At 43.4% G+C, this 24555-nt stretch overlaps 1 protein-coding gene across 1 annotated transcript in view; it reads left to right on the top strand.

Moving 5' to 3' along the window:
* sdk1b (sidekick cell adhesion molecule 1b) overlaps positions 1 to 22722 on the top strand; it is a 399597-nt gene extending 376875 nt beyond the window's left edge. Inside the window, 9 exon segments of the mRNA XM_080416488.1 lie at positions 4220 to 4406; positions 9325 to 9462; positions 10548 to 10709; positions 10812 to 10937; positions 11148 to 11312; positions 13681 to 13818; positions 16025 to 16145; positions 19010 to 19139; positions 20513 to 22722. Of these exon segments, the coding sequence (XP_080272614.1) occupies positions 4220 to 4406; positions 9325 to 9462; positions 10548 to 10709; positions 10812 to 10937; positions 11148 to 11312; positions 13681 to 13818; positions 16025 to 16145; positions 19010 to 19139; positions 20513 to 20896 (1551 nt within the window). The 3' untranslated portion in view covers positions 20897 to 22722.
* The last annotated feature ends 1833 nt before the right edge of the window (positions 22723 to 24555 follow it).

Genomic DNA, 24555 nt, shown 5'->3' with positions numbered 1-24555 from the left:
CTTTATATATAAAACGAATCGTCAGGTATTTGCTATACCCCCCCCCCCCCCTTTGTTCTTGTCTCAATGAATAAATGTAGAGAGGAAAGAACATCCCTCCCTCAAACAGATCACATAAAGCAACTGATCTACAGTAGATGATGGTCAATATTTGGACTTAATATCGTGCCCAGGTTCAACCAAAGTTCAGCATGCCTTTAAGTGAGACGTTAACGGCACAAACACAGAACAGGAACAGACTGTTCCAGACTATAAAATGGGTCAAAGATAAATGGTGGAAACAACAAAGAAGGCGACGTACTCTCCTCCTCCTGTGCTTATAATGACGTCCAACGGCTCTCTCTGCTACCCTTCAAAAGTTATATAGGACACAAGTTAAGCCCAACAGTTTTTTTGCAGTGGATTGTGTGGAGAGTCCATTGAGGATGTCTTAATGTTCTAAAGATGTTCTCTGACACCTCTCTCTCTCTCTCTGGCCTGAATTCCCTGTTCATTTCCACTGACAGCTAAAAAACATATTGATCTTTTTCAGTTTTAACCACATGCGAAAAGACGCACAAATCGAACTGGGTTCGATTTGTGCAAAAAAACCCGCCACAGCCACTTGCCGCACGTTAAATTTGTAGCCGGTGTGCATGAGGTCATAGAGAACCATGTGTTCATTTCAAAAATGATATACCGTTTTTTCCGTGCGAAGAATCGCACCCTGTCTGCAAAGGCCTTTACTCCACTACAATTATTTGAAAACTTTGTTACTAGTTACTTTTCAGATCTAAATTATGATATTATGAAACATACATTACGTGTACAGGCTATTTGAAAATAGGCAATCTACAAGCTCACAACGCGTCGCATCGCGACGCGTTGTGAGCTTGCGACGCGTTGTGAGCTTGTAGATCGCCAATTTTCAAATATTGTAGTACTTTTACTTTTGGTACTTTAAGTACATTTTGATGCCAATACTTTTGTACTTTTACTCAAGTACATTTTTAATTCTGGACTTTTAATTGTAACAGAGTATTTCTATATTGCAGTATTGGTACATATACTTAAGTAAGGAATTTGAGTACCTTTTCCACCACTGCTCTCACTGCAAAGGCCTCTGTGTAAAAAAATAATATAAGAAGGAAAGATTTACTAATGCATGAGTTGAAGCAATTCTTTCACCTTGTACTTAAAGTGTCAGCGACTGACAGTTTGAACGCTCAGCACTGTACCCCAGACTAGACTTTATACTACTCTGCCGGTCTTCTGAATCGTTAAGTAGGGGGGGGATACTGTCCTGTGCTGTAACTTTTGTCCTCCAAGGGTGGAGGATTTTGTTCTGTATAAAACATTAATTCCTCCTGTGCTGCAGGACACTTTTCATTGATAGAAGTTTCCTCTCACTTTCCAGCCGGGGGGTGAACAACGTGCAACGATCCACAAAGGGGTCGGATTAGCTATAGCTGGGGGCCCGTTGAAATGTTGTATTAAAGTGGGAGGTGTGGTGGTGGAAATAATCATATTCTTTTACCCCAAATTAGCTTTAAAAAGCGGTATAGTTGCACTTGTGTAAGGTGTTTGGCTTAGTCATTGAATGTGCGTGTTAGTATAGTTCTGTTCTACTTTGTCTCGCTGTCAGGCTTCTAGACTGGTTTGTCTCTGGTTTGAAAATCGTCTCTGTCTAGGAGGGACAAAGACACACAGTGCCAAACAAGGATCAGACTGTCTGAGAATCTGGCTGAATATGCCTTTTCTGAAAGAGCTGTGTTACCACACAGCCTGTTGTTTGTATACTCTAGTAGTCGAAAGTGTTTTTAAATTTTTTCCAACCCATTTTCCTGACACAAGTAGAATCAAGGTGTTTGTATGTAGTAAGATATATTTCTTAACCCACTTGCACCGCAGCATCCAAATTCTGGGGAGGAATATTAGTAAAAAATAACTTTTTGGCAAATTGATTTGGTGTAGATGGGGAAAAAAACGGTCCAAGTACAGAGCCAACTCAGGTCCCGTTTACTAAGTCTAGAGTGTTTAAATAGATAGTTCACCCAAAAAATGACACCCAATGGAGACTTGAATTCGTGGATATTTTTTATTTTTTTGTCGCATTCCTAAGCAAATAATTTGATGGCCAGCGGACCGGTAGGCAGCGGTTCCGGTAGGAGACACAAAGGAGACTCTTTGTGTCTCCTACCGGAACCGCTGCCGGTCATTAAATTATTGGCTTAGGAATGCGACAAAAACGAAAGAAATATCCATGAATTCATGAACTATCCCCTTAAACCTGTGCCGTGTGAAACTTCAAACCGAATCTTAGCAACGTGCTGACATGCTGCCGAAAATACACTTCAATAACTACACCATTGAATCTGTTTAAAGTATAATTTTACGATGTACTATGTAATAAAATTACATGTGCTTTTAATGTATAAATCCGGTGCAGAAGTCATAAAAATGTGGACATTTCCCATTGTCACCATGTTGAACGGCAAAAACAATTTCAAGGCTGAGCCACAGGCGAGGGTTGACTCACATAAAATGTCCTTTATTTTCCTTTAGTCCACCAGTGTTATCAATAGCTTTGTACACTATTCTTCATTTCCACCCACCTAAGTATGCAATGTGCTAACTGAATAGGCTGGGAAATGGCATATGGGTTTAACTATGGCTACTTAAAATGCCACGCTCAGGTAATTAGGCAGCACTATCGTTTAATCCATTAAGACCGCGAACGCATCTGTGTCATTTTAAGATATCTTTGGCTATTCAATGAGCTTGTAGATCTGCTATTTTTGGAAAAATCGTGAAAATGTGTGCAAATCTTTGAATATATATTTTTTTAAGCGAACATTTGTAAAATATTTTGTTCCAGGGACCTCCAGAAGCAAAGTTTGAGTTAAAAATGTTTGCTTTAAAAATATGTTCAAAGATTTACACCAATTTTCACAATTGTTCAAAAATAGCAGATCTACAAGCTCATAGCGCGGCACTCGGTGCCGGGCTATGAGCTTGTATATCTGCTATTTTTGAATAGCCAAAGTGTAAGCGGTTACACGGTCTTAATGGGTTAAGGAATTGCATTAAATTTTTATCACTGTTTATTTGTTCATTATTATTTTAGCACCTGAGTTGGTTCGTTTAATGAAGTTTACTAAACACAACGCTCCTAATTGCCATTTCATATCAGAGTTGTTGATCTAATGAGGTAGAATTACCCGCTGCATTGCAGGAGACTGTTAAAAAAAAACAGACGTGGTAGCAAGGAAAATACATCTAATGATTGATTGTCTCTCCTTTATATACAAGCAGAACGATCCATTATCTACAGATCTGTGCTGAGGGCTGTTGACAACAATTCATTTTCATAAGCCTGCCTTCTGGATTCAACAACACCCCTTTTCTGTTCAAACGTTCTCTTATATACAGTATATGTAGTACACATGCGGCCATAGCTGAGTGGTTAGTGAGCCCGCCTAAGGAGCCAGAGGCCCTGGTTGCCCCAGGTACGATTCCAGGCCACGCCAGCATATGTGTCGATGAAATGAAATTTGTCCCTGAACAAGACTCTTAACCCCTAATTGCTCACAGGCCCTCATTGGAAACAAGCCCGCAAGGACTTTAATGAGCGTCTTATCCTTACTGTATATTGATTTGTATGATAATGATGTATGTTGTACTGAACTGTATTGTATTTTCAGTGTTTTATATGTAATGAAATCCTACAGATATAAAACCATATGGTAGAGTTACGAGTATGTATAACAGGCTGTTATTGTAAACTTGAAATTGTTCTTAATACCCTGCCTGATTAAAAAAAAAACTGTAGTAAAGTACCTGGCCACCACCGCACAGTCTGGGAGTTCGATTCCACCAAGGTGCATCCATCCGGCTTTGTCGAGTGAAAGAAACAAAAAATATATATATTCTTCTTAGTAGCAGTAGTTGCGTATCCTTGCTGATTCTCCAATGATACTGTCTGGTACGGGTACTGTACCAATCATGTTCCCTCTAGCAGCATGTGTCTCTCACTACGGAGCGATTTGATTCAGTTCTCTGCACCTCTCACATCAGGTCAGAGGTAAAATGAGGACTCAGATATGAACTTAAACAGAAGATAAGAATAATTGGTATAACAGAAGTAGTGAGGATGGGGTGGGACGGGAGAACAGGTTTCTTGTTAATGAGAAGAAGAAGGTAGGTCACATTAATGCTGTTTGCTTCTCCGCTGTTCTAGATCCACTACTGGGAGAGAGACAGACAGAACCAGAGTGAGAAGGTGCAGGTGATCTTCGTTCCTGACACGCTCGTGCGTCTGGTCAACCTGACCAGCTACACTCCTTACCTGGTCACGCTCACGGCGTTCAACACCGCCGGAGACGGCCCGCCCAGCGAGCCCCGCGGAGCCCGGACCCTGCAGTCTGGTAAGAAGAGTGTAGTGTTTTAAAAGTACACAAGGTGGGGCTTTCCCTTAAAGTGACTGGTAGGCTATTCCATCATAGGATTCCCTTAAAGGAGAGGATGTTCTGTCCAAAGATGGACCTCACAGTCCCCTCAGGTGTCTGACCTAGAGCCACGTCCAGTGTCTCTCCTCCTGTGGATAAAATCACACACAGGAGTAAAGTCCATGTAGACACTTATAGACAAAGCAGAGACACATTGAGTGCCAGAGGTTTTTTAAAACAGGTACATCCAGTGCCAGCGTTTTTTACCGTTTATCGGCGATCTTTTTAGAGCTGCAGAAGCCACCACGAGGATCTGGATGTAAACAGAGGGTCTCTGGGCGATGGCCGAGGGTCCCGTCTAACGACTGGAACAATAACATTTCTACCGCGATCCGCCATTGCAGAGTGATCGCCCGTCGAAAATGGCTGGTTTTGACCACTGTAAAAAGATATGGAGATATGGACCTTTTTCTCAGGATCCTATCATTGGGGCGGATGCACGTCCGTTTTTTGGGGGCTGACGTCACATCCGTCCATTCCCTTCCCCTAGGATCATTCCTAAGTTGCGTTAGAGTGCCCCTTGTGGACTTTCTTTTAAATAATTCTCGTTTATGGCTCCCGACGGGTGTATTTGCAAAAACGAGGATCTACGTTTTTGGCACCCAATGTGTTAAAAGCCTTAAAATTATCGAAGCTTAAAAGGTGATACTTTTCCAAAATGCTACAAAGATGGTATGGTACAGTATATATTATTCTGTGTATCCAGAGTCCGTGCTGGAAAATTGCATGGATTTACAGTCCATAGGCTGGAGGAGATTTGATGGTGCAGTAAGCCGAGCAAATCACCTTTTGCTGCCAGTTGCTGGTGGGCATGTCCCTAAAATGCGAGCTGTATTTCAATGTTTAATCCCCCTAGAAGCATTAGTGATCTCCAACACCTTTCACTATAGGCTTTATTTTGTTTTGTCTTTGGCACTTTCTCTGTACCAATTCAGAGCGTTTTTAGTGCCCCTGGCAGGTTTAAATAAATTATAAAACAGGGGTTTAAAGATGAACAAATAAATACAAATCTGAAATGTTTATAAAGATCCGACAAAATTGATACGCAGAGCCCTGGATCGATCTACATGTTCCCTGAATTGGTAAATGCCCTGAAGTTACAAATTGGTTGACTGAGGCTTTGCTGCTAAATTTACTTTATATAGATAAACTAAGCCAGGGGTCCTCAACAGGCGGACCTTTTTTCTTTTTTTTTTAACCCTAAAACCGAAATAAAGTAACCAAAAACGGGGGGAAAAGTACCCGAATCCGCCAAAATCCGCGAAAAAAATCGCGCGCGCGCAGGGGGGGGGCACATGCACCCTAGGGGGCACATGCACCCTAGCCTTATTCAAAAACTTATTTGTGGACCTTCAAGATTTGTTGTTGAGGACCCCTGAACTAAGCCGTTGAAGAAGTCTCTCAGATCTAGTCATTATGAAAAGAAATCCAACAAGTAATAAAAGTTGCAAGACATGTAGAGCTCATCAGTTAACCATTTTTACTTTTACGCGTTTCGGCACGTGGCCTTCATCAGAGCAAGTTGAGATATATATATGTTACAGTATGATTGAAAAACCAGTCAGATTGAAAAAGGAGTAGTCATTTTCTTCGAGTTCGCCTCCTGCGCTCCCCCGCAGAGGAGGAAATGACGTCTCGGAGGTACCGAGACTAGAGGGACGATGATTTACGATTATGTCCCGTTTACTGTTATTGTCTACCAACCCGATCTCACACAACATAGGTGAAATAGCACGGATGTCATTCCGTACATAGACAGCTAGAAAACCCGAAAACCTGAGCATAGCCGCCTCGTATCCCCTCCATTGACTTTACCATGTAGGAGCAAGCTAAATCGAGCGAGTTGCCGTGCTCAACGTTGAGACGTTCGCTTGAGCCTACTCAGCGCAGTTTGAGTTATAGGCACAGAATCATAAATCATGTTGTGGGGACTGCTCTGTTTCCGGGTTACAACCCTTGTTATTTCACTGTGGGATTCGTGGACAGGTTTTAGGGTTTTCTAGTCGTCTATTCACAGAATTCATTCCGTGCTATTTCACCTATGTTGTGTGAGATCAGGCTGTGTCTACTGACATTATGCACAGAATTGGATACTGCATTCTGTTTACTGTGTACTGTCAGTATTCACTGCATTTAACCATATGCACGCAGTTTTTTCTAGCTAATCCACCTTTTGAGTTTGTCATCAAATTGATAACCACTTTTATAGAATTGGCTTATTTTACATTAAACAAATGTAGAATTTAGAACTGTATCCGATTGCATCGTATCGCGTCGAATTGCACCGAATCATTCCGTATTAAAATGTATCGTCCCTGAATCATATCCTATCATTTAAATACATCCCCTAATAAACATCTCATCATACTTAACCCATTTAGACATGAGGCCGATTCTAAAAACGCTTTCTAAATCCTGACGGAAGTTTTCTGAAAAACTTCAAATATGTATTCAAAAATTACAACAAATCTATGTTGCTATATAATGTACATAGCAACAAGAACCCGGGGTTCCCGTCCTGAAAGGTATAGTTACAAATAGGGGTTCCCGCCCCAAAATGGGATAATGGAGCAATGGAACTTTATTACAGATGGGTAACCGGCGGCGACAGAAGGTAATAATTTGGATATATTGGGGATATATTTCATACCAGCATGGACAACTCCTGTGCAGAAAAGTAGAACACGTCTTTTAGAGCATTTAATATGCAGCCGCAGCAGTCACAATACGTAATACAGCGTAATAACGCTGACGAATAGAAGGCCAACAGGCCAAAACGCGTTCATTGCCTTATGGACTGCTGCTGCGGCATATTAAATGCTCTAAAAGACTTTCTACTAGTGACTGAGTTTGTTCTTTTGATGTCTAATATTGCCTGTAATCTGCACCCTACGGTGTTCAAAGACACTTTCTAGTTGAGCATGCTGAGCCTTTGAAGCAACTCCTGTACAGTTAACACTTTCAGTCCGGGAACGCATCTCTGTCATTTAAAATGTCTTTGGCTATTCAAAAAGAGCAGATATACAAGCTCATAGCGCGGCTATGAACTTGTAGATCTTTGTGCAAATCTTTGAACATAAAGTATTTTTAAAACTTTTCTGGGGGGTCCCTGGAACAAAATATTTTGAGATGGGGGTCCGCAGCCAAATACATATCATTATGGCGGTCCTTGACATGAAAACGTTTGAGAACCACTGATATAGCAACATACGTTTAAAAAAGATTTGCACACATTTTCAAGATTTTTTAAAAATAGCAGATATACAAGCTCATAATGCCGCACTATGAGCTTGTATATCTGCTATTTTTGAATAGCCAAAGACATCTCAAATGACAGAGATGCGTTCCCGGATTGAATGGGTTAAGTTAATGCTGGCACACACAAACACCTGAATGAAACGTTCCTTTAGTTCTTACCTTCAGCAGCCGTTTATCCATCTGAATAATATGAATAATACGTTTTGTCTCCATAAATCAATGTGTTTTTTTGTGTGTCACTGATTAAATGGTGGCTAAGTGATTGATACTCTGTCACATTGAACAATGATTGAAGCAAAGTGTTGCTGCTCATTTGCATAAAGCTGAAACGATTTCAATCAATTCCACAATCCTTTGCCACCTGCTTCTATAGAAAATGTGTGTATCTGAACCATGAGAGAGTGAGAAGTTGTGTCTGATTTTCATAATGTCGTCATGATAGAAAAAATCACACCCAGTGTGAAGTGGGCGGTGTGGTCATCACAGTGGTCATCATAGTGATGGAAGCTCACTTCCAAAAAAAATGGATTTTTGGAAGTGCATAATCCTATTTATAGGTTATTAATGTCATCATGTGTCTCGCGAGCCAATCACAGTGCTGAATAGAGTCAGCCAATAGAGTCAGCCAATCACAGTACAGCTAGGGGTCTACTAATGGGCCAATCACAGTGCAGGAAACTAATACTAATGAGGTGTCCCAACCCCACTTATAGGGGCGGCTACACCGCCCAAAAATAGGACGTTAAAGGGATAGTTCACCCCCAAAATTACTTTTTCTCTATCGATTAGTCACCCCACGGAGAATTCATGGATATGTTTTTGTTTTTGTCACATTCCTATGCCAATAATTTGATGACAGCGGTTCCGGTGGGATACACAAAGGACACTCTTTTTGTCTCCTACCGGAACCGCTGCCTGTCATCACATTATTGGCATAGGAATGCGACAAAACTAAAAAATATCCATGAATTCAAGTCTCCATGGGGTGACTAATTTATAGAAAAAAAGGTGTTTTTTGGGTGCACTATCCCTTTAAATAGTATATCGTCTCTGTCGGGTGGAAACCTCCTACGTCCAGAACTGTTACTTTTCAGGATTCAAATTAAAACAAGGGAACCAGGGGACCTGGTACTGCCAGACCCCTAGTGGTTGAAATCTGAATGGCCGGAAATCTGAATGGTTTCTAAACTACGTCACGCTAAGCTTGGCCAATCAAAAATAGGGACATGTAAGAAAACGTTTTCGTCCATATATGGACGAAAACGATAGCAAAAGGGGACCGACAAAGCCTCATGTAGGCCCGACCCCCTGGGTCTGGCAAAAAATGCAAAAGTAGCAGATCTACAAGCTCAAAACGCCAGGCCAGCTAGTCCTCCTTCAACGCTAATTGGTTCATTGTCATTATGGCCCCCAAACAGACATTATGCAATTTAAACCTGAAATTGTCATTTGACTGGTGTTCAGTGTTGTATGATGACATCATACATGAGCCTTTACTGTTCTCTGACACAGACGGCAGGTGTCATTTGATATAATCCTGTCATTCTTCCTCTCATTATCACCAATGGTTTCTCCTCAGCTCCCAGCCAGCCCAGCTTCCTGACCTTCTCAGAGGTGACGGGGGGAAGTGTCAACGTGTCCTGGGGTGCTCCTCTCAGCCCTAATGGGCAGCTGGAGGGCTACAGGGTGGTCTATCAGCCCACTGCCCCTGTGCAAGGTATGGACATGCACAAAGGTGTGTGTGTGTGCGTGAGTGCGTGCGTGCGTGGGGGTTCAATTCAATTCAATTCAATTTTATTAGAGTGTCAAATCACAACAAAGTTGTCTCAAGACACTTTACATGTAGAGCAGAGACCCGACAGTCCCACCCTGAGCAAGCAATTTTGCGACAGTGGCAACGAAAGAAACGTCAGGCAGACCCTAGGCTCTAGGGTGGGCGGCCTTCTGCCTCGACCGTGTCGGGGGGGAAAGAGAGAGAGGGAGAACAGAGAGAAAGATACAAGTAGTAGCAATAACAATAGTAGCAAATATAATAGTGTAAGATAGTATATGATGATATAATATAATACAACAATAATGTGTATACAGTATATAATGGTATAATATAAGAATGTTAACACATCCACCGCCAAGGGCTAATCTCATAATGTACTCACCAGTGCCAAGGTTTTATTGTTGTTTTTTGTTTTTTTCAGGTCGCCATAGGCCCCGTTAAAATCCTTTAGATTGCCCGATCCAATGTTTGTAAACAACGGGCACATGTCCTGGTGTCTACTCGTCGAGACCGCGTGTCAAACGGAGCCGCCATGTTTGAGTTCTGATCGTTTATGTTAACATGGGAAATGCGAGGATGAAAAACTACATGTCCCATTACAGGTTTTACAGAACTTTTTGTGTACGACTTAGAATGAAGGCAGACGGGAAACAAAAAACGTGATCGCACTTCCGGTCGATTTCGGGTGGTGTTACACTGAAAATGGTCCCCCTGGAAAATTGAAGAAAAAAAAAAAAGAAATCCACGGTCGTGCTCCATGGAGAGGCCCGGCCCGGGGGTAGATTGTGAAGTTTTTCCTTGTGAAGTCAACCAGTCCTCACAAAAACAAAAATAACATACGTAAGGTGACTCTCTTGTTCCTCTTGTTCCTCTGTGTGTGTGTGTGTGTGTGTGTGTGTGTGTGTGTGTGTGTGTGTGTGTGTGTGTGTGTGTGTGTGTGTGTGTGTGTGTGTGTGTGTGTGTGTGTGTGTGTGTGTGTGTGTGTGTGTGTGTGTGTGTGTGTGTGTGTGTGTTTTCCACTTGAGCAGGAGTGACTAAAGTGGTGACGGTGGAGGTGAAGGGAAGCTGGCAGCGCTGGCTGAAGGTTCGAGACCTGACCAAAGAGGCGACGTACACGTTCAGCGTTCAGGCTCGCACCGTGAGCTATGGACCGCCGATGCATGCCAACGTCACTGCACAGGCCCTGCAAGGTAAGAGTGGGATTTATTTTGGGGATGAAGGTGGGTAGATGACTGGGGGGAATAGGGACGTCACCGGTTGCCTTTCTAATATCCTCCGTTTCCCCACAAAAGGTACCCCTGGTTCGCCCATGGAGATGTCCATCACTAAATCCTCCTCTGCCCTTGCCATCCATTGGACAGAGGGGGATACGGGGGCGGGACCTGTCGTTGGCTATGTTATTGAAGCACGGCCCTCGGGTAAGTCACATGAATATCACCAGAAAACCACTGGAGATCTGTGTTCAGCCCTCTGTGAGCGTGCTCTTTGTTCAAGCCAATTATCCCCATTCTTTTAATTTCTTACACTCACACCTGAATCAGTTGAGAACTTTTTTTGGGGGCAGTTCTTTACCCATCATGACTCTACATAAAACATATATTTTTCTCTCTCTCTCTCGTTCTCTCCAGATGAAGGGGTGTGGGATTCTTTCATCAAGCTCCTCCCTGACAGCAGCAGGTCCGTTTCCGTGCCGATAGAGCGGCTGAGGTCCGGCGTCAGCTACGAGTTTCGAGTAATCGCTGTCAATCGCTACGGTTACGGAGAGCCAAGCACCCCGTCTGCATCTCTCGCAGGTAAACACACATAACACACTGCATGAAAAGTGACAATTATTACGGTCTCATTATCCAGCATGTACAGTTATATCCCAGTAGTAGTGTAGGTACTCTCTAGTACCCATGGTCCATGGCAAGCAATCAGTGTGCATTCTCTAGACGGGTGCTACACTATAACACTATACAATAATGTGTTCCTTCCACGCGCTACGCCATACCGGGGAAACTCCCCCCTGTCAGGCGATAAGAAGTGGCCTGCTCACTCCTCATGTATTGAAGGAAGCCTGAGCTCAGTTCAGGGCTCTCCCCAGGCTGGCAGAGGGAGAGTAACGCCCAGGATTACAGCTTAGGCAATTGGCACTGGGTGAAAAAATAGGGTTCATAAATCGTGAGATAAAATAATAAAAAATTAAATAATAATAATAATCTGTGTGAGGGAATACCAAGGTTGAGCGAGAAAATAGCAGCCAGGAGAATGAGACTAGCAGGACACTGCCAAAGATATCAACAACTGCCAGCCAGCAAATTGGTGCTGTGGGAGCCAACACACCGGCACCGGTCACGAGGACGTCCCACATTAACACGTACTCAAGAAAGATGCAGGAGCGAAAAGTACAGACGAGCTGGCTAGATGTATGGAGAGTGCATGACCCTCTCGTGTCCTGCAAAGAAACTCACACTTTCACACCCCTGCACAAAAAGGTGAAGGGGTTTGAAGGGGTGAGTCTGACCAGACTATTAACTCCAAACAATTATACACACTAGACCATACCCGTAGGGGGATATGAGCACCCAAGCCCCGGTGAAGGGCACAGGCGAAAGTACAGACCTTGCTGCTTGTTTCTCACGCGAACGCGAGCCGTCGCGCGCGCGCACACACACACACACACGGCCGTCGCGCGAACACACAGGCGCGAGCTGTCGCGAGCGAGCGTGCGCGCGCGCACACACACACACACACCACGGAGCTGCGACGCAGACGGCAACACGGCAACAGTGTGTCGCGAGCGAGCGCGCGCACACACACACACAGAATGGGTGTTTGGATTGGATGCGACGCATGCGCAGTTTGATCTCCCAAGACACCACCACGACACCACCATGGCCACAAAGGTTAGTCAAATTATAGGAGGATAAGTTTCACTTTGTGTTGCTGGTGTGTCATATCTTCTGCCATCTAGTGGTAGAGTTTGTACAACCACACTCGGTAGAGGGAGTGAGTAACACCTTGAGGGATGTCAGGCTAGGAATTAATTAACCTCCGTATTTCGATCCACACCTTTTAAGCCTTCCCCACTTTACAGATGACATTAAACCCTCCTCTGGGCATGTCAAAGATCCGTTCTGACATATTTTATTCATTAACTGGTAAGAAATTAAATTAAGATGAAATAAATAGATGGTATGCTATAAATAAATAATGTGTGGGCTGCCATCCAAATAGAAATAAAGATCCTCTTCACTGAGGCTCTGGATTCCACCAACTCCTAACCACAATCACATCAATAGGAGGAGTCCATTGTTTTACTCACCTGCGATCAATGGAAAAAATCATCCTCACTGTTTTAATCAGTTCGATGTGCCAGTTGGTTCGGGGGGGGGGGGGGAGCGCTGTGAGGAACCCTATTGGAAAACCTAATCAGAGCTTGCTGTCCCTTGCAATCAGTCAATTTGGAACGAGTCTTCGTACAAATGACTAAGAGGAGGGGCGTGGGGAGTTGGCATTTTCCACACAGGGCCATTATGATCCCCATTATGATCCCCATCCCCATCGGTGCAGTGAGGGTGGTCCATTGCAGAATTGGATTAATGTTTTACATTTTTTTAAGGTATTACTGCCGACCTTTCTGTTTCTCGCACCTTTCTTCCCACAGCCTATTAACCAATCACATGCTGTGTTCCCCTCTCTCTCTCTCTGACTGTGTTCCCATCTCTGCCTCTGGCTGTGCTCCTCTCTTTGTCTCTGTGTCTGTCTGTGTCTGTCTTTGTCTGTGTCTGTGTCTGTGTCTGTGTCTGTGTCTGTGTCTGTCTGTGTCTGTGTCTGTGTCTGTGTCTGTATCTGTCTGTGTCTGTGTCTGTGTCTGTGTCTGTGTCTGTGTCTGTGTCTGTGTCTGTGTCTGTCTCTGTGTCTCTGGCTGTGCTCCTCTCTGTCTCTCTGTCTCTCTATCTCTCTATCTCTCTATCTCTCTATCTCTGTCTCTCTGTCTCTGCTCCTCTCTGTCTGTGTCTCCCTCTTTCTGGCTGTGTTTCACGCTCTCTGTGTCTGTGTCTGTGTCTGTGTCTGTGTCTGTGCTTCCTTCTGTTTGTGTCTTTGTTCCCCTCACCTCTCTGTCTGTGTCTGATCTTCTGTCTGTGTTCCCCCCCCCCCCCCTCCTCTCCTCTCCAGCCCTGTCGGATCGTCCCTTCTATGAGGAGTGGTGGTTCCTACTGGTCATGGCCCTGGTGGGTCTGATCCTCATCCTGGTCCTGGTCTTCACCCTGCTGCTCCATGGACACAACAACAAGTACAAGACCTGCAGCACAGGTCTGTGAACCTCTGGTCTTCACTCCGTCCGTCCGTCCAGATGTTTCACATTCCTAAATAATAATAATTAGACCCACTTGATTTGGCGCGGGGGAGGAGTTAGGGGTTCAGTGTCTTGCTCAGGGACACCTCCACACGCCGGGAATCAAACCTGGGACCTTCTGATTCCCAGGCAGCCTCTCTCTACCCATTCAGTTATAACAGCCCCTAAGCTGCCCCCTATGCTGCAGTGTTTTACATACGCTGTTCTGTGTTGGGTTCAGGTGTGTGTGTGTGTGTGTGTGTGTGTGTGTGTGTGTGTGTGTGTGTGTGTGTGTGTGTGTGTGTGTGTGTGTGTGTGTGTGTGTGTGTGTGTGTGTGTGTGTGTGTGTGTGTGTGTGTGTGTGTGTGTGTGAGTCAACAACACAGATCCTTTGCTGCCAAACAGAGGTCACACCAGGACAGGCTCTTTAATCTTGAGTTGCCGCGGAAACCCCTGGGCAGAGGAGTAATTAGTCGAAAAAAGAGATGAGGAGGGAAAGAAAGAGATGGAGGGATGAGGCAAAGACAGAGGTTGAATGTGTGCGAATGTGCGTGCGTGTGTGCGTATGGTAGAAAGGGAGATAAGAGGCTGTGTTTTGTGGTATTAATTAAGGTTAAAAAAAAGTCTAAAAACCCTGCTAGCTTCAGCCAAACAGACCCAAGTGGTCTGAACTAACGGACATGTCATCCTAACAATTCTCTCATTAGTGGGCAGAAAAGAAAAGGGAAATATTGCTATTAATGGCAGAACGAGGTCGGGGGTCGTATGCATGAACTGTAAGTAAATAAATATGTACTGCGTTTACATACAGTACATGAACTGTATGTAAATATGATTATTGTATATTCACTGAAGGATTAACACATAATTGTAAACAACAGCAAAAATCTTTAAATTGAATCAAAAGGAAGTACCATGATTTAAAACGAGCCCAATTTGTGATAAGGTGCAACCAGCTCTCAGTTTGCACTTGAATAGTTTTTATTTATGAAATTAGTTTTGAGAAATCTTATTTGGGACCAAAGTGGCAGACGGACGAACCGACATCCTTTGAGCCCTGCCAGCTAGAGGAGCTAATAATGAAAAAGCCAATATGGAGATATGAAAATGTTCTTATTTTCATGCAAAAAAGCAATAACTTAGCAGAGACAAAAAATTCAAATCATGCCAACCAAGGTTACTGCCCAATGAATAAAATGGATTTTATAAACCCAATCTAGGACCAGAAGAGACCCAGTGAGCAGTGCTGAGCAGTCCAACTGGTTTTTAATGATGCTTTCCTCACTGACTGGTCTTTGAATATTTGAATATTTCTCATCAAACTATTATACTGTAGTGTGGTTCTCAAGTGGTTCTCAACCTGAGGGTCAGGACCCCCGGGGGGTCCCCACATGATTTTTTGTTTGGGGGGGGCCCCAGATGACAGTGAGGTGACAATTTAAGGACTGTTAAGACCTTTTTAATACCAAAAAAAAGAAGAAAGAAAGACAGAAAAGAAAACAGACCATTACTGCTATAAAAACGGGTCAAACATTGGCCAATTTGTCAAATAATATAAGAAAGAGGCAAACATTGTGAAAATAGGAGATCTTGTGAGCTTGTAGATCTGCTATTTTCACAATACAGTATGTATCTGTGGAACCAAGTCAAACTAAATGTAATGCCTCAACTCCTACAATTCCAAGTGCATATCAGGGTGGGGGGTCCCCAGTTCAAATATAATTATTTTGGGGGGTCGTGGTCTGAAAAGGTTGAGAACCACTGCTGTAGTTAATGCTTCATTCATACAGATTGATGCTTTTATTAATTGTGAAAAAAATCTATACAAATTGCGTTGCTTTATTGCCAGATAATATTTGTGTACTTATTTGGATGTGCGAATCTCGTTATTTCGTTCTGCTAATCATGCATGCACACATCTCAGGTTAGCCACGAGGCTTTTAATGTGTTGCACTTTTTTATTATTATTATAGATTCTCATTTGTTATCGATATCAATATCGATAAGCAAATCCTCACACCCCTGGTATATTGTAACATACTCTACCAGATAGAATGTTTAAAATAATGTTTTATTCCTTAAAATAAGTCTTAGATTGGATGTTTTTGCTGACTTGAATTCAGCACTTTTGTCAAAATTTAGTGTTTTATAAATAAAAGTGACAAGACTCCTGTCCTTCTCCAGGTAAACACATCTCCACAGTGGAGGAGGCTGTGACGCTGGACAATGGAGGCTTCACTGCTCTGGAGCTCAACAGCAGATCACTGAACACCAAGAACTCCTTCCTCAAGAAGAACGGAACCAGGTACGAGTACTTTACACACACGCACGCACGCACGCACGCACGCACACACGCACACACGCACACACACACACACACACATTTGAAATATTTATTTATGTCCACATAAACATAAGTACAAGAATGTACAAAAGACATAAACATAAGAGAATAAACATAATAAACATAAACAGTCAGATAATGGGAAAACAGCCAGCAAGTGCATATAAGGCAGAACATTGTTACATTCAATAATGTTGGCAGACAGCAATCATGGGTAAAGGAAACAACGCCTCCTCCCAATTGAGCGGCTTCCTATAATAGCTGATATTGAGCAGTAACTGTTTGGCCCTCCTTTTGGAGAGGTCGGCCATTTGAAGGCCCCTCACAACCAACTTGTGCACGTGCCCTAGGCTACCAAAGATTTAAAATAAAAAAAAGTTTACATCTGTAGCCTAGCTGTGAGATGGTCTACTCTAGCTGATGATATTTTAGCACTTTGGTTAGGAAGGCTTCCTCTAAGCTGTAATCAAAGGTACAGCCGACCTCGAGAGTGAACACCTCCCTATGGTTTTCATTTACACCAATGACATCAGGGGTGTTAGCTGAAATGTTAGAGAACACAGAATCATCATTGCACAGGCTTAACATGCTCGGCTTCACAGTAGAATGCTTATACAGGATGATGGAGGACCTGAAAATAGAAGAGATATCTTTTGATATCAAATCCACTATTCTGTCATGCCTACATATGTAGAGTCCCCTGTATACATGGCACCCATTTAAGATGTGGGACATGGTTTCAGCAATTTGTTCGTGACCATGATGTATACAGTGAGGAGCATGGTTGCCTGGAAACCAGATGGAGAGGTTAAGTTTAGATGGTAAAACCTGCAACCCCGCTTTCAGAGTAAAGACAACAATGCACTCATCTAAGGCAATTCTTTGACAGAATGAGAGACAGAATGGTCTGCAGTAGAGAGGCATGCAGTCTTCCCTTGCAGTCTCAGCTCAGTCCAATGTTGTCGCTGCCTTTGCTGTTGTGCCCATAAGAGGCGACCTCGGGCATTAGTCAGGGGGAGTTGGTGTTCTGTTCCACACATAGTCCTAGATGCTCTGACAGAGATACTGGAGTCAGATATAAAGTCCTCCGAGACGGCCATTACCCACTCCAAGGTAACATCAGCCCAGCAGCACAGATCGTTTAAGTCCGGCCAGTCTGACCACACACCGAAGCTGGGGGAGCGACTGTCTAGCTTTCCACTAAGCTTCCTCCTGAAGCCTAGGAAGCTAGGATGCGGGCCACATGCCAGGGGGACCTTACTTCGTTTTAGGTCCAAGAACAGAGATGAACGTGCAAGTTCTCTCACATACTGGTCATCATTGTTCAGCATATTTAACAAATGGGAGAGCCTCATAGCAATATATGTTCATTCAAAATTGGAAACACCCATATCACCCTCACGTTTACTGTGAAATATAATGTCACGTGTTGTGTGTGTGTTAAGACCAGTCCATTGTCTCACTGGGTGTACAGTTTTGTCAGTCTAATCACGTAGTGACTTTCGTGGAACATGTACATTGGAGAAAATATGTTGTACCATGGCCATTGCTATTACTCTGACTGCCTCAAGTTTCATGATAAGTGGCAGGGGCGATGCATGGATTAAATCAAGTCTGCTGGAGTACTCAGAAATGATTACATCGACATGATCTTTCCACTCGCCTGCCACATTAAACTTGTGACCCAAATATGTGTATGTCTCGTGACGTGAATAGACTTTAAGGGGTTTATTGCAAATTGTGAAATCAGGTCTTGTGTCTGTTTTAGACACAATACACGCACGCGCGCGCACACGCACGCACGCGCACGCACGCACGCACGCACGCACGCACGCACACACACACACACACACACACACACACACACACACACACACACACACACACACACACACACACACACACACACACACACACACACACGAACACAAATTATGTATTTATGTCCACAAAGGAACAGAAGTACAAGAATGCCTTGTACAAAGGACATAAACACTGCCAGTGTAGTCAGACAATTTGAAAACAGCCAGTTACAAAGTGTCTAGACGGCAGAACATTGTTATATACAATAATGTTGACATACTTGTCAAACACAGCAGACATCATGTAAACCACATACAGAGGTAGATTTCCGCTCTATCCATCCCAAGGCGTTGTTTCCTTTATCATGGATAAAGGAAACAACGCCGCCTCCAAAATGAGCGGCTTCCTATAACAGCTGATACTGAGCACACACACACAGACACACAAACACACACACACACACACACATAGACGCATGTACATACGCACTATACTAGGCGTGTAACGATTCACTCAACTCACGATATGATTCCAATCACGATACTAGGTTCACGATACGATTTTACACAAATCCAGTATTTTCTTCTCTTGTATTTTTTTTTTTACAATACTGATTCTCTTATCCTCTTTTCAATACAGTAGCAAATGACTGAAAACTATTTTTTTAAATAATTTCTCTTACAAAGATCCTGTATTTTCCTCTCATTTGTTACACGCCCTCTGCTGTTTGCATCACGATAATGTTTTTATTTTTTATTAAATCTGTTTAAATTGTCACCTGTTTGAATCAATTTGAATCGATTTACGATAAATCGTACATGCCTAAACTATACGCACTAAAATAGAAATTTGTGGTTTGATTAAAATTGTGTGTGTGTGTGTGTGTGTGTGTGTGTGTGTGTGTGTGTGTGTGTGTGTGTGTGTGTGTGTGTGTGTGTGTGTGTGTGTGTGTGTGTGTGTGTGTGTGTGTGTGTGTGTGTGTGTGTGTGTGTGTGTGTGTGTGTGTGTGTGTGTGTGTCCAGGTCACCCCCCAGACCCAGCCCTGGTGGTCTCCACTACTCTGATGAAGACATCTGTAACAGCTACAATGGAGCCGTTCTCACTGAGAGCACCACGCTCACTGAGAAACCCACAGAGGTCTCTGAGTCTGAGGTACCTCTCTCTCTCTCTCTCCTCTCCTTTTTACAGTATCTCCTCTCCTCTTGCCTTTCTCTCCCTCTATCCATCCCATTTCCTTTGTCCCTATTTGTCTTCCTTACTATCTCTTTCTCCATTACGTCTCTTTTGAATGCTAAAGCCCAATTTACACTTTGTAGCATGACCGGCATCGCTCAACAAAATTAGCTGTCGCTACGTGATGGGTTTTTCCTCTGTAAGTCGGTTATTTCTGTCAAGTGACGCGTTCATTGACTAAGTAGAATTAGTCTTTCGACAGAGTCTCTGTCTGGAGGCTCTCGATCTTAAGACCAACACCGTGTTCTCCGACTACATTTGTGTCCTGACCAAGGGGCCAGCTTCCGAGTTCTAAATTGAGGCTATATAGGAAGAGACAGTTCATATGAATGGCCTGTAGTCTCGCTGTTTCCCCCCTGCTGGTGTCAGAAGTAATTAAGCTCCATTCAAGCGGATGGGTTTTTGCCAAACTTTACATTTGATTTTCTTACCTTAAAGGTATCATGACATTCATTTTCACTTTTTTATTTTCAATGTTTTATTTGGGGTTTTATGACCTCAATTACACCCAAAAAAACTGAACTTAGAACATTCAGTGGATTTTCTGTGGTCTGGGGTTTTCTGAATAATTAGGCTGAAAAGTAATCTGAGCTTGGCCCTTCGACAGTGAGGTCACTGTCGATTAATCCCGCCCACTCTCCTCCTCGCCCCTCCCCTCCCCTATCCTTTCCTTTGGGGGGGCGGAGCAGAAGCGATGATTGACAGGCAAAATCCCTCACCAGCGACACCCGCAGGCAAAGATTTCTTTTTTCATTGCAGTTGAAAAGGCTTTAGAAATGTGAGAGAAAAACACCTGCCATTGATCACTGGAATGGAATTTTCACTTAAAACTTTTTGTACACTTTTGAAGGACCAGGACAAAGACTTTGAATGTGGTGTAAAAGTGAATGTCATTAAACCTTTAATAAACATTGTCATAAATACTATATGCTTCCAGTCGCTAGTTTAAAGTCTTCTTTCAATCACCATGATATGCGTTTTGGTAAATTATGGTCCCATTAATTTTAAAATGTATGATAAAGTAGGGATTGACAAGCTACACAACCAATAGCATTCATTCCCCACCCCCGAGATTTCGCACATTTATAGTAGGATATCATCATTTACTGCATAGTTTAATGTATCATTGCTTTTCTGGTGAATGACAATGTATCCGCCTAAACACAGCGTGTGTGTGTGTGTGTGTGTGTGTGTGTGTGTGTGTGTGTGTGTGTGTGTGTGTGTGTGTGTGTGTGTGTGTGTGTGTGTGCGCGTGTGCGTGTGCGTGTGCGCGTCTCTCTCTCTCCCTCCAGTTAACAGACAGCGACTACGAGGACGAGCAGCCCAAGCACTCGTTCGTCAACCACTACATGAGCGACCCCACCTACTACAACTCGTGGAAGCGTCAGCCCAAAGGCCTGAAGGGCCTGGCCGCGCCCTTCGGCTACGAGGAGTGCGGCAGCGGTGGCATTGGCGGCATTGGCGACGGCGACGCCGAGCCCTACTACCAGACGGTGGTGACACAGCACAGCGCCGGCGGGGCCTACACGCCCACAGGCCAGCCGGCCGCGCACGTCAACGCGCACGTCAACGCGCACGCCGTCAACCCCGTCGCCGTCAGCGCCAACACCACCAACACCAACACCAACCCTCCGGGGTCTCGCACCCCCGTCACGGGGTTCTCCTCCTTCGTGTGATGTGTCCTCCCCCCCTTCCACCCCCCCCCCCCCCCCCTACCACCCCCCTTCCCCAGAGAGAGATTGACTCAGAGCACAAATGTGTGCAACACAAAGAAAAAAGAACGATTTTAAAGTCTTATGAAGAGTATACACGATACACACCCCTTTGTACACTCTTAACTATGAAGGAGGGGGGGGACCTGTGGGGCTTTTCTGGACCAAAGCAACAACAACAAGGAAAAAACGGCGAGATGAGGAGGAGTGGGGTTAGATTGGTGAAGACGTGCTACTTCACGCTCCAATGAACTAAAAAGCTACACTCCTCACTCCCCTGCCGCGGCCCCCCCCCGAGCACATGAAGACCCTCACTTCTGTCGACGAGCACGCACTTGTGCCGTGCTCGTGTCCTTAACGCCTCTGTCACTGTGCTTATACACAGTTACTTTTCTCGACTGCACACACACACACACACACACACACAGAAACACAACATTTTCATGCATATTCCATCTCTGTGGAGATGCTCGTCGTGTCTACTTGGTGAAAAACCATAGAGCAGAGAATGGAATCACAATCCTGGAACCTGGGAACACTGCACAATGCAAATTATTTTTTATTCTCCTTCCACACACGCACACACACACGCACACAAACACACATATGCGCGCGCGCCAACACACACTCTTACAACTATCCTACATTAAATGTCCTTCTCTGAGAATGAACCCAGTTGGGGTCAGGGAATTATTTTTTTATTTTCTTTTTAAAGCACAGAAGGGGGACAGCTTTTGTTGACGGACCAGCTCTGGTACACAAACACCAGGGCTGTCAGCTTTAAAAGACTATAAGACCCAGCGGAGGAGGGGGGTGGAGGGGCGGGGGGGGGGGGATTCTAAGTTCAGCACTTACTAGATTCTCAGTGCACGTGTGGTGCATATGGTGTGTGCGTGTGTGTGCGTGCGTGTGTGTGTGCGTGATGATTTGGTTCGGATGGGAAATGTAAAGAAAATGTTGCACCATTTTCTTTTTCTCTTGTGTACTGCCTCTTGTCAACATATCCTGCACCCCAGCGCCTCCAAGCCATAATGCTTGCACTGAGCTGAGCCCCACACATTTGATTCTTATCATTAATGTTATGCTGACCTTTGTTCTGGGTTCTTTTGTTATATTTTATTTGTTTTGTTTTTGGTTTGGTTTTAGTTTTTTATTTTGCAGGAACGAGTGTGTTTGTGTGTGCATGTTTGTGCCGGCAAGCGGGTATGATTGTGTGTCTATTTTTCTTATTTTTTTGATTCATCCATTTGACTCTGTTGTTCATAGCTAAAGCAAAGTGTGCCACTGTATGTATGTCTGTGTATATTTTTAAAGATGGATTTTGTACAGAGGAAACCTTTTTACTTGTGCTATTGTATGTAGTCTGGTTACGTTTGTTCAGTTAAAAAAAAGATATAGTGAACACAGCACTGGAGCAAGCTCATAGCTACCACTGACCTATTCACGAGACAGAGAGAGAGAGAGAATGGGAGTAGGGACAGTTTTTTTCAGACAAATGAATGAAGAGGAAGAGTTACAGAATCAAAGTTTTGAGATGTGTCACTTGTTTAAATGGAGCATATCACAGGTTCGATTCCTTACACAGTTGTCTGTGCTGTGTCTTCTGTGCGGAACACTGACCCTGACAGCCAGGCTGGCACTCCACTTTCTTTGTAATGCAGACTGGAATTAAAGTCGTCTGTATGATTTTTTGGGTTATGTAAAAAAAATGAACCATTTACCACACCCCACCTTTCTTAAGCTTGTTTTGAGTCCCATTCAAGTGTGAATAAATGGTCCTTGTTAAACAACTTGGCTTCGTTCTGCATTAACGTTATAGATGCATTACAGGTGCACGTTAAACGCTCGTTTAATGTGCACGAGCGTCCTATATTCAGGAAGCATGTGGTGGTTACATTGGAGACAATGTATTATGGGGTTACTGTGACAGTTTGAATTGATCTCTTTGTCAGGCAGAATTTTGATTACACAGTTTGCATAAAATGTTAAATTCAAACTAAGCGTGCTAGCATGCAATTACGTAAAAATAAATAGTGTCACACCCACACCCCTTTAACTGGAATTCTAGTTAAAGGGGTGTGGGTGCATGTGACACTATCACTGCGTAGAATAGATATTAGTCTTGAATCTCTGTGTGGAACCATAGACCCAAAAAATATATATGGACACCGCTAGCCCCATTGGCTTCTACAGACCGTTTTGAAGACACTTTTTTTTAAATCCGCCATCTTTAAACTTCCTGTACCGAAATGCTACCGGAAACGACTGCTATTGGCTGCAACCGCAGCGAGGGCAGGTCTTCACTCGGTAGAACCAGTAGAAACCCTAGAAACATACCCTACTTTATCATTAATGTTAAAATTAATGGGACCATAATTTACTAAACAGCGAAATAGCGACTGAAAACATAAAGTGTTTATGAAAATGTTTACTAAGGTAATAAAATCAAGTGTAAAGTTCGCCCAAAACCTCATTCACTTGTATTGACAGTATATTGTATTGCGACCGGTAGAAGGTGAAATAGAGACATCTGCTGGGCCATTATTAGGAACTGGTAGATTCGTCTGGTTTCCAGGCTAATATTATTGTCCGTCAATACAGCTTATAGGGATATTTCACTTTCAAAAAAACTTTTGGTGATTTTATCATCTACTCAGGCTTTTGTGAACACCACAGACAGTTTTTAAGTTGCTTGATTCAATATTTAGATATTAGATATTCATTTTTATCAGACACGCCCCCTTCCTATACAAACCCATTGTAACTTCAAACTCCATTTTTAACATGTTAGATCCATCAAAAACACCCGTCCTTGGTTCTGGTGACTCATACCGCCCCCCTAATACGCGAGGGGGCCAAGTCTTTTCAATTACTTTTTTCATTTATTTTTAATATTTTTTTTGGAAAATGAAAAATACAATAAAATAAATGAAAACAATTCTCGGAAAAATACGGCCCCCTCACGCATTAGGAGGGCAGGGTGAGTCACCAGAACCAAGGACAGGTGTTTTCAATGAATCTAAAATGGAGTTTGAAGTTACAATGGGTTTGTATAGGAAGGGGGCGTGTCTGATAAAATGAATATCAAATATCTAAATACTGAATCGAGCAACTTAAAAACTGTCTGGGGGGGTCACTAAAGCCTGAGTAGATGATAAAATCACCAAAAGGAAAGGAAAATATTATTTGAGCTACTGTCTTTGGGGACATGGACTGTAACCTGGGGCCTGTTCCTCAAAAGGTGAATTAGAGCTAAAGCCTGGCTTTACCACCTATCCTGGCTTAATTTAGCCAGGATTAGAGCTGACTCGGTTCCTCAAAAGGTGAATTATCTTGAAGATTAGTTTAGCCAGTTCACCCTGGCTAAGTTTAGCCTTATCCGATTCCTCAAAAGAGAATTGAAGCAAGCCTAGCTTAGTTACCATGGCAATTTAGCTGTGAAGTTAGCCTGGTCAGGAGCAGGCTAACAGCCAAGCTTACTTAAGCCAGTGCCTTGTTCTTCAAGTTTTTCCACAGTTAATTCAAAACATGTGTTTGTATATGGACTCATTTTAATGACCCTGCATTCAAATAAAATGAATGCAGGGTCATAATTAATTACTGAAATAGTGTGTGACCATGAA

This window comes from Gymnoscopelus braueri, assembly GCF_963280865.1.
Source record: "Gymnoscopelus braueri genome assembly, chromosome: 2".
Lineage (NCBI taxonomy): Eukaryota > Metazoa > Chordata > Actinopteri > Myctophiformes > Myctophidae > Gymnoscopelus > Gymnoscopelus braueri.
This window is presented reverse-complemented; position numbering and strand designations above follow the sequence as displayed.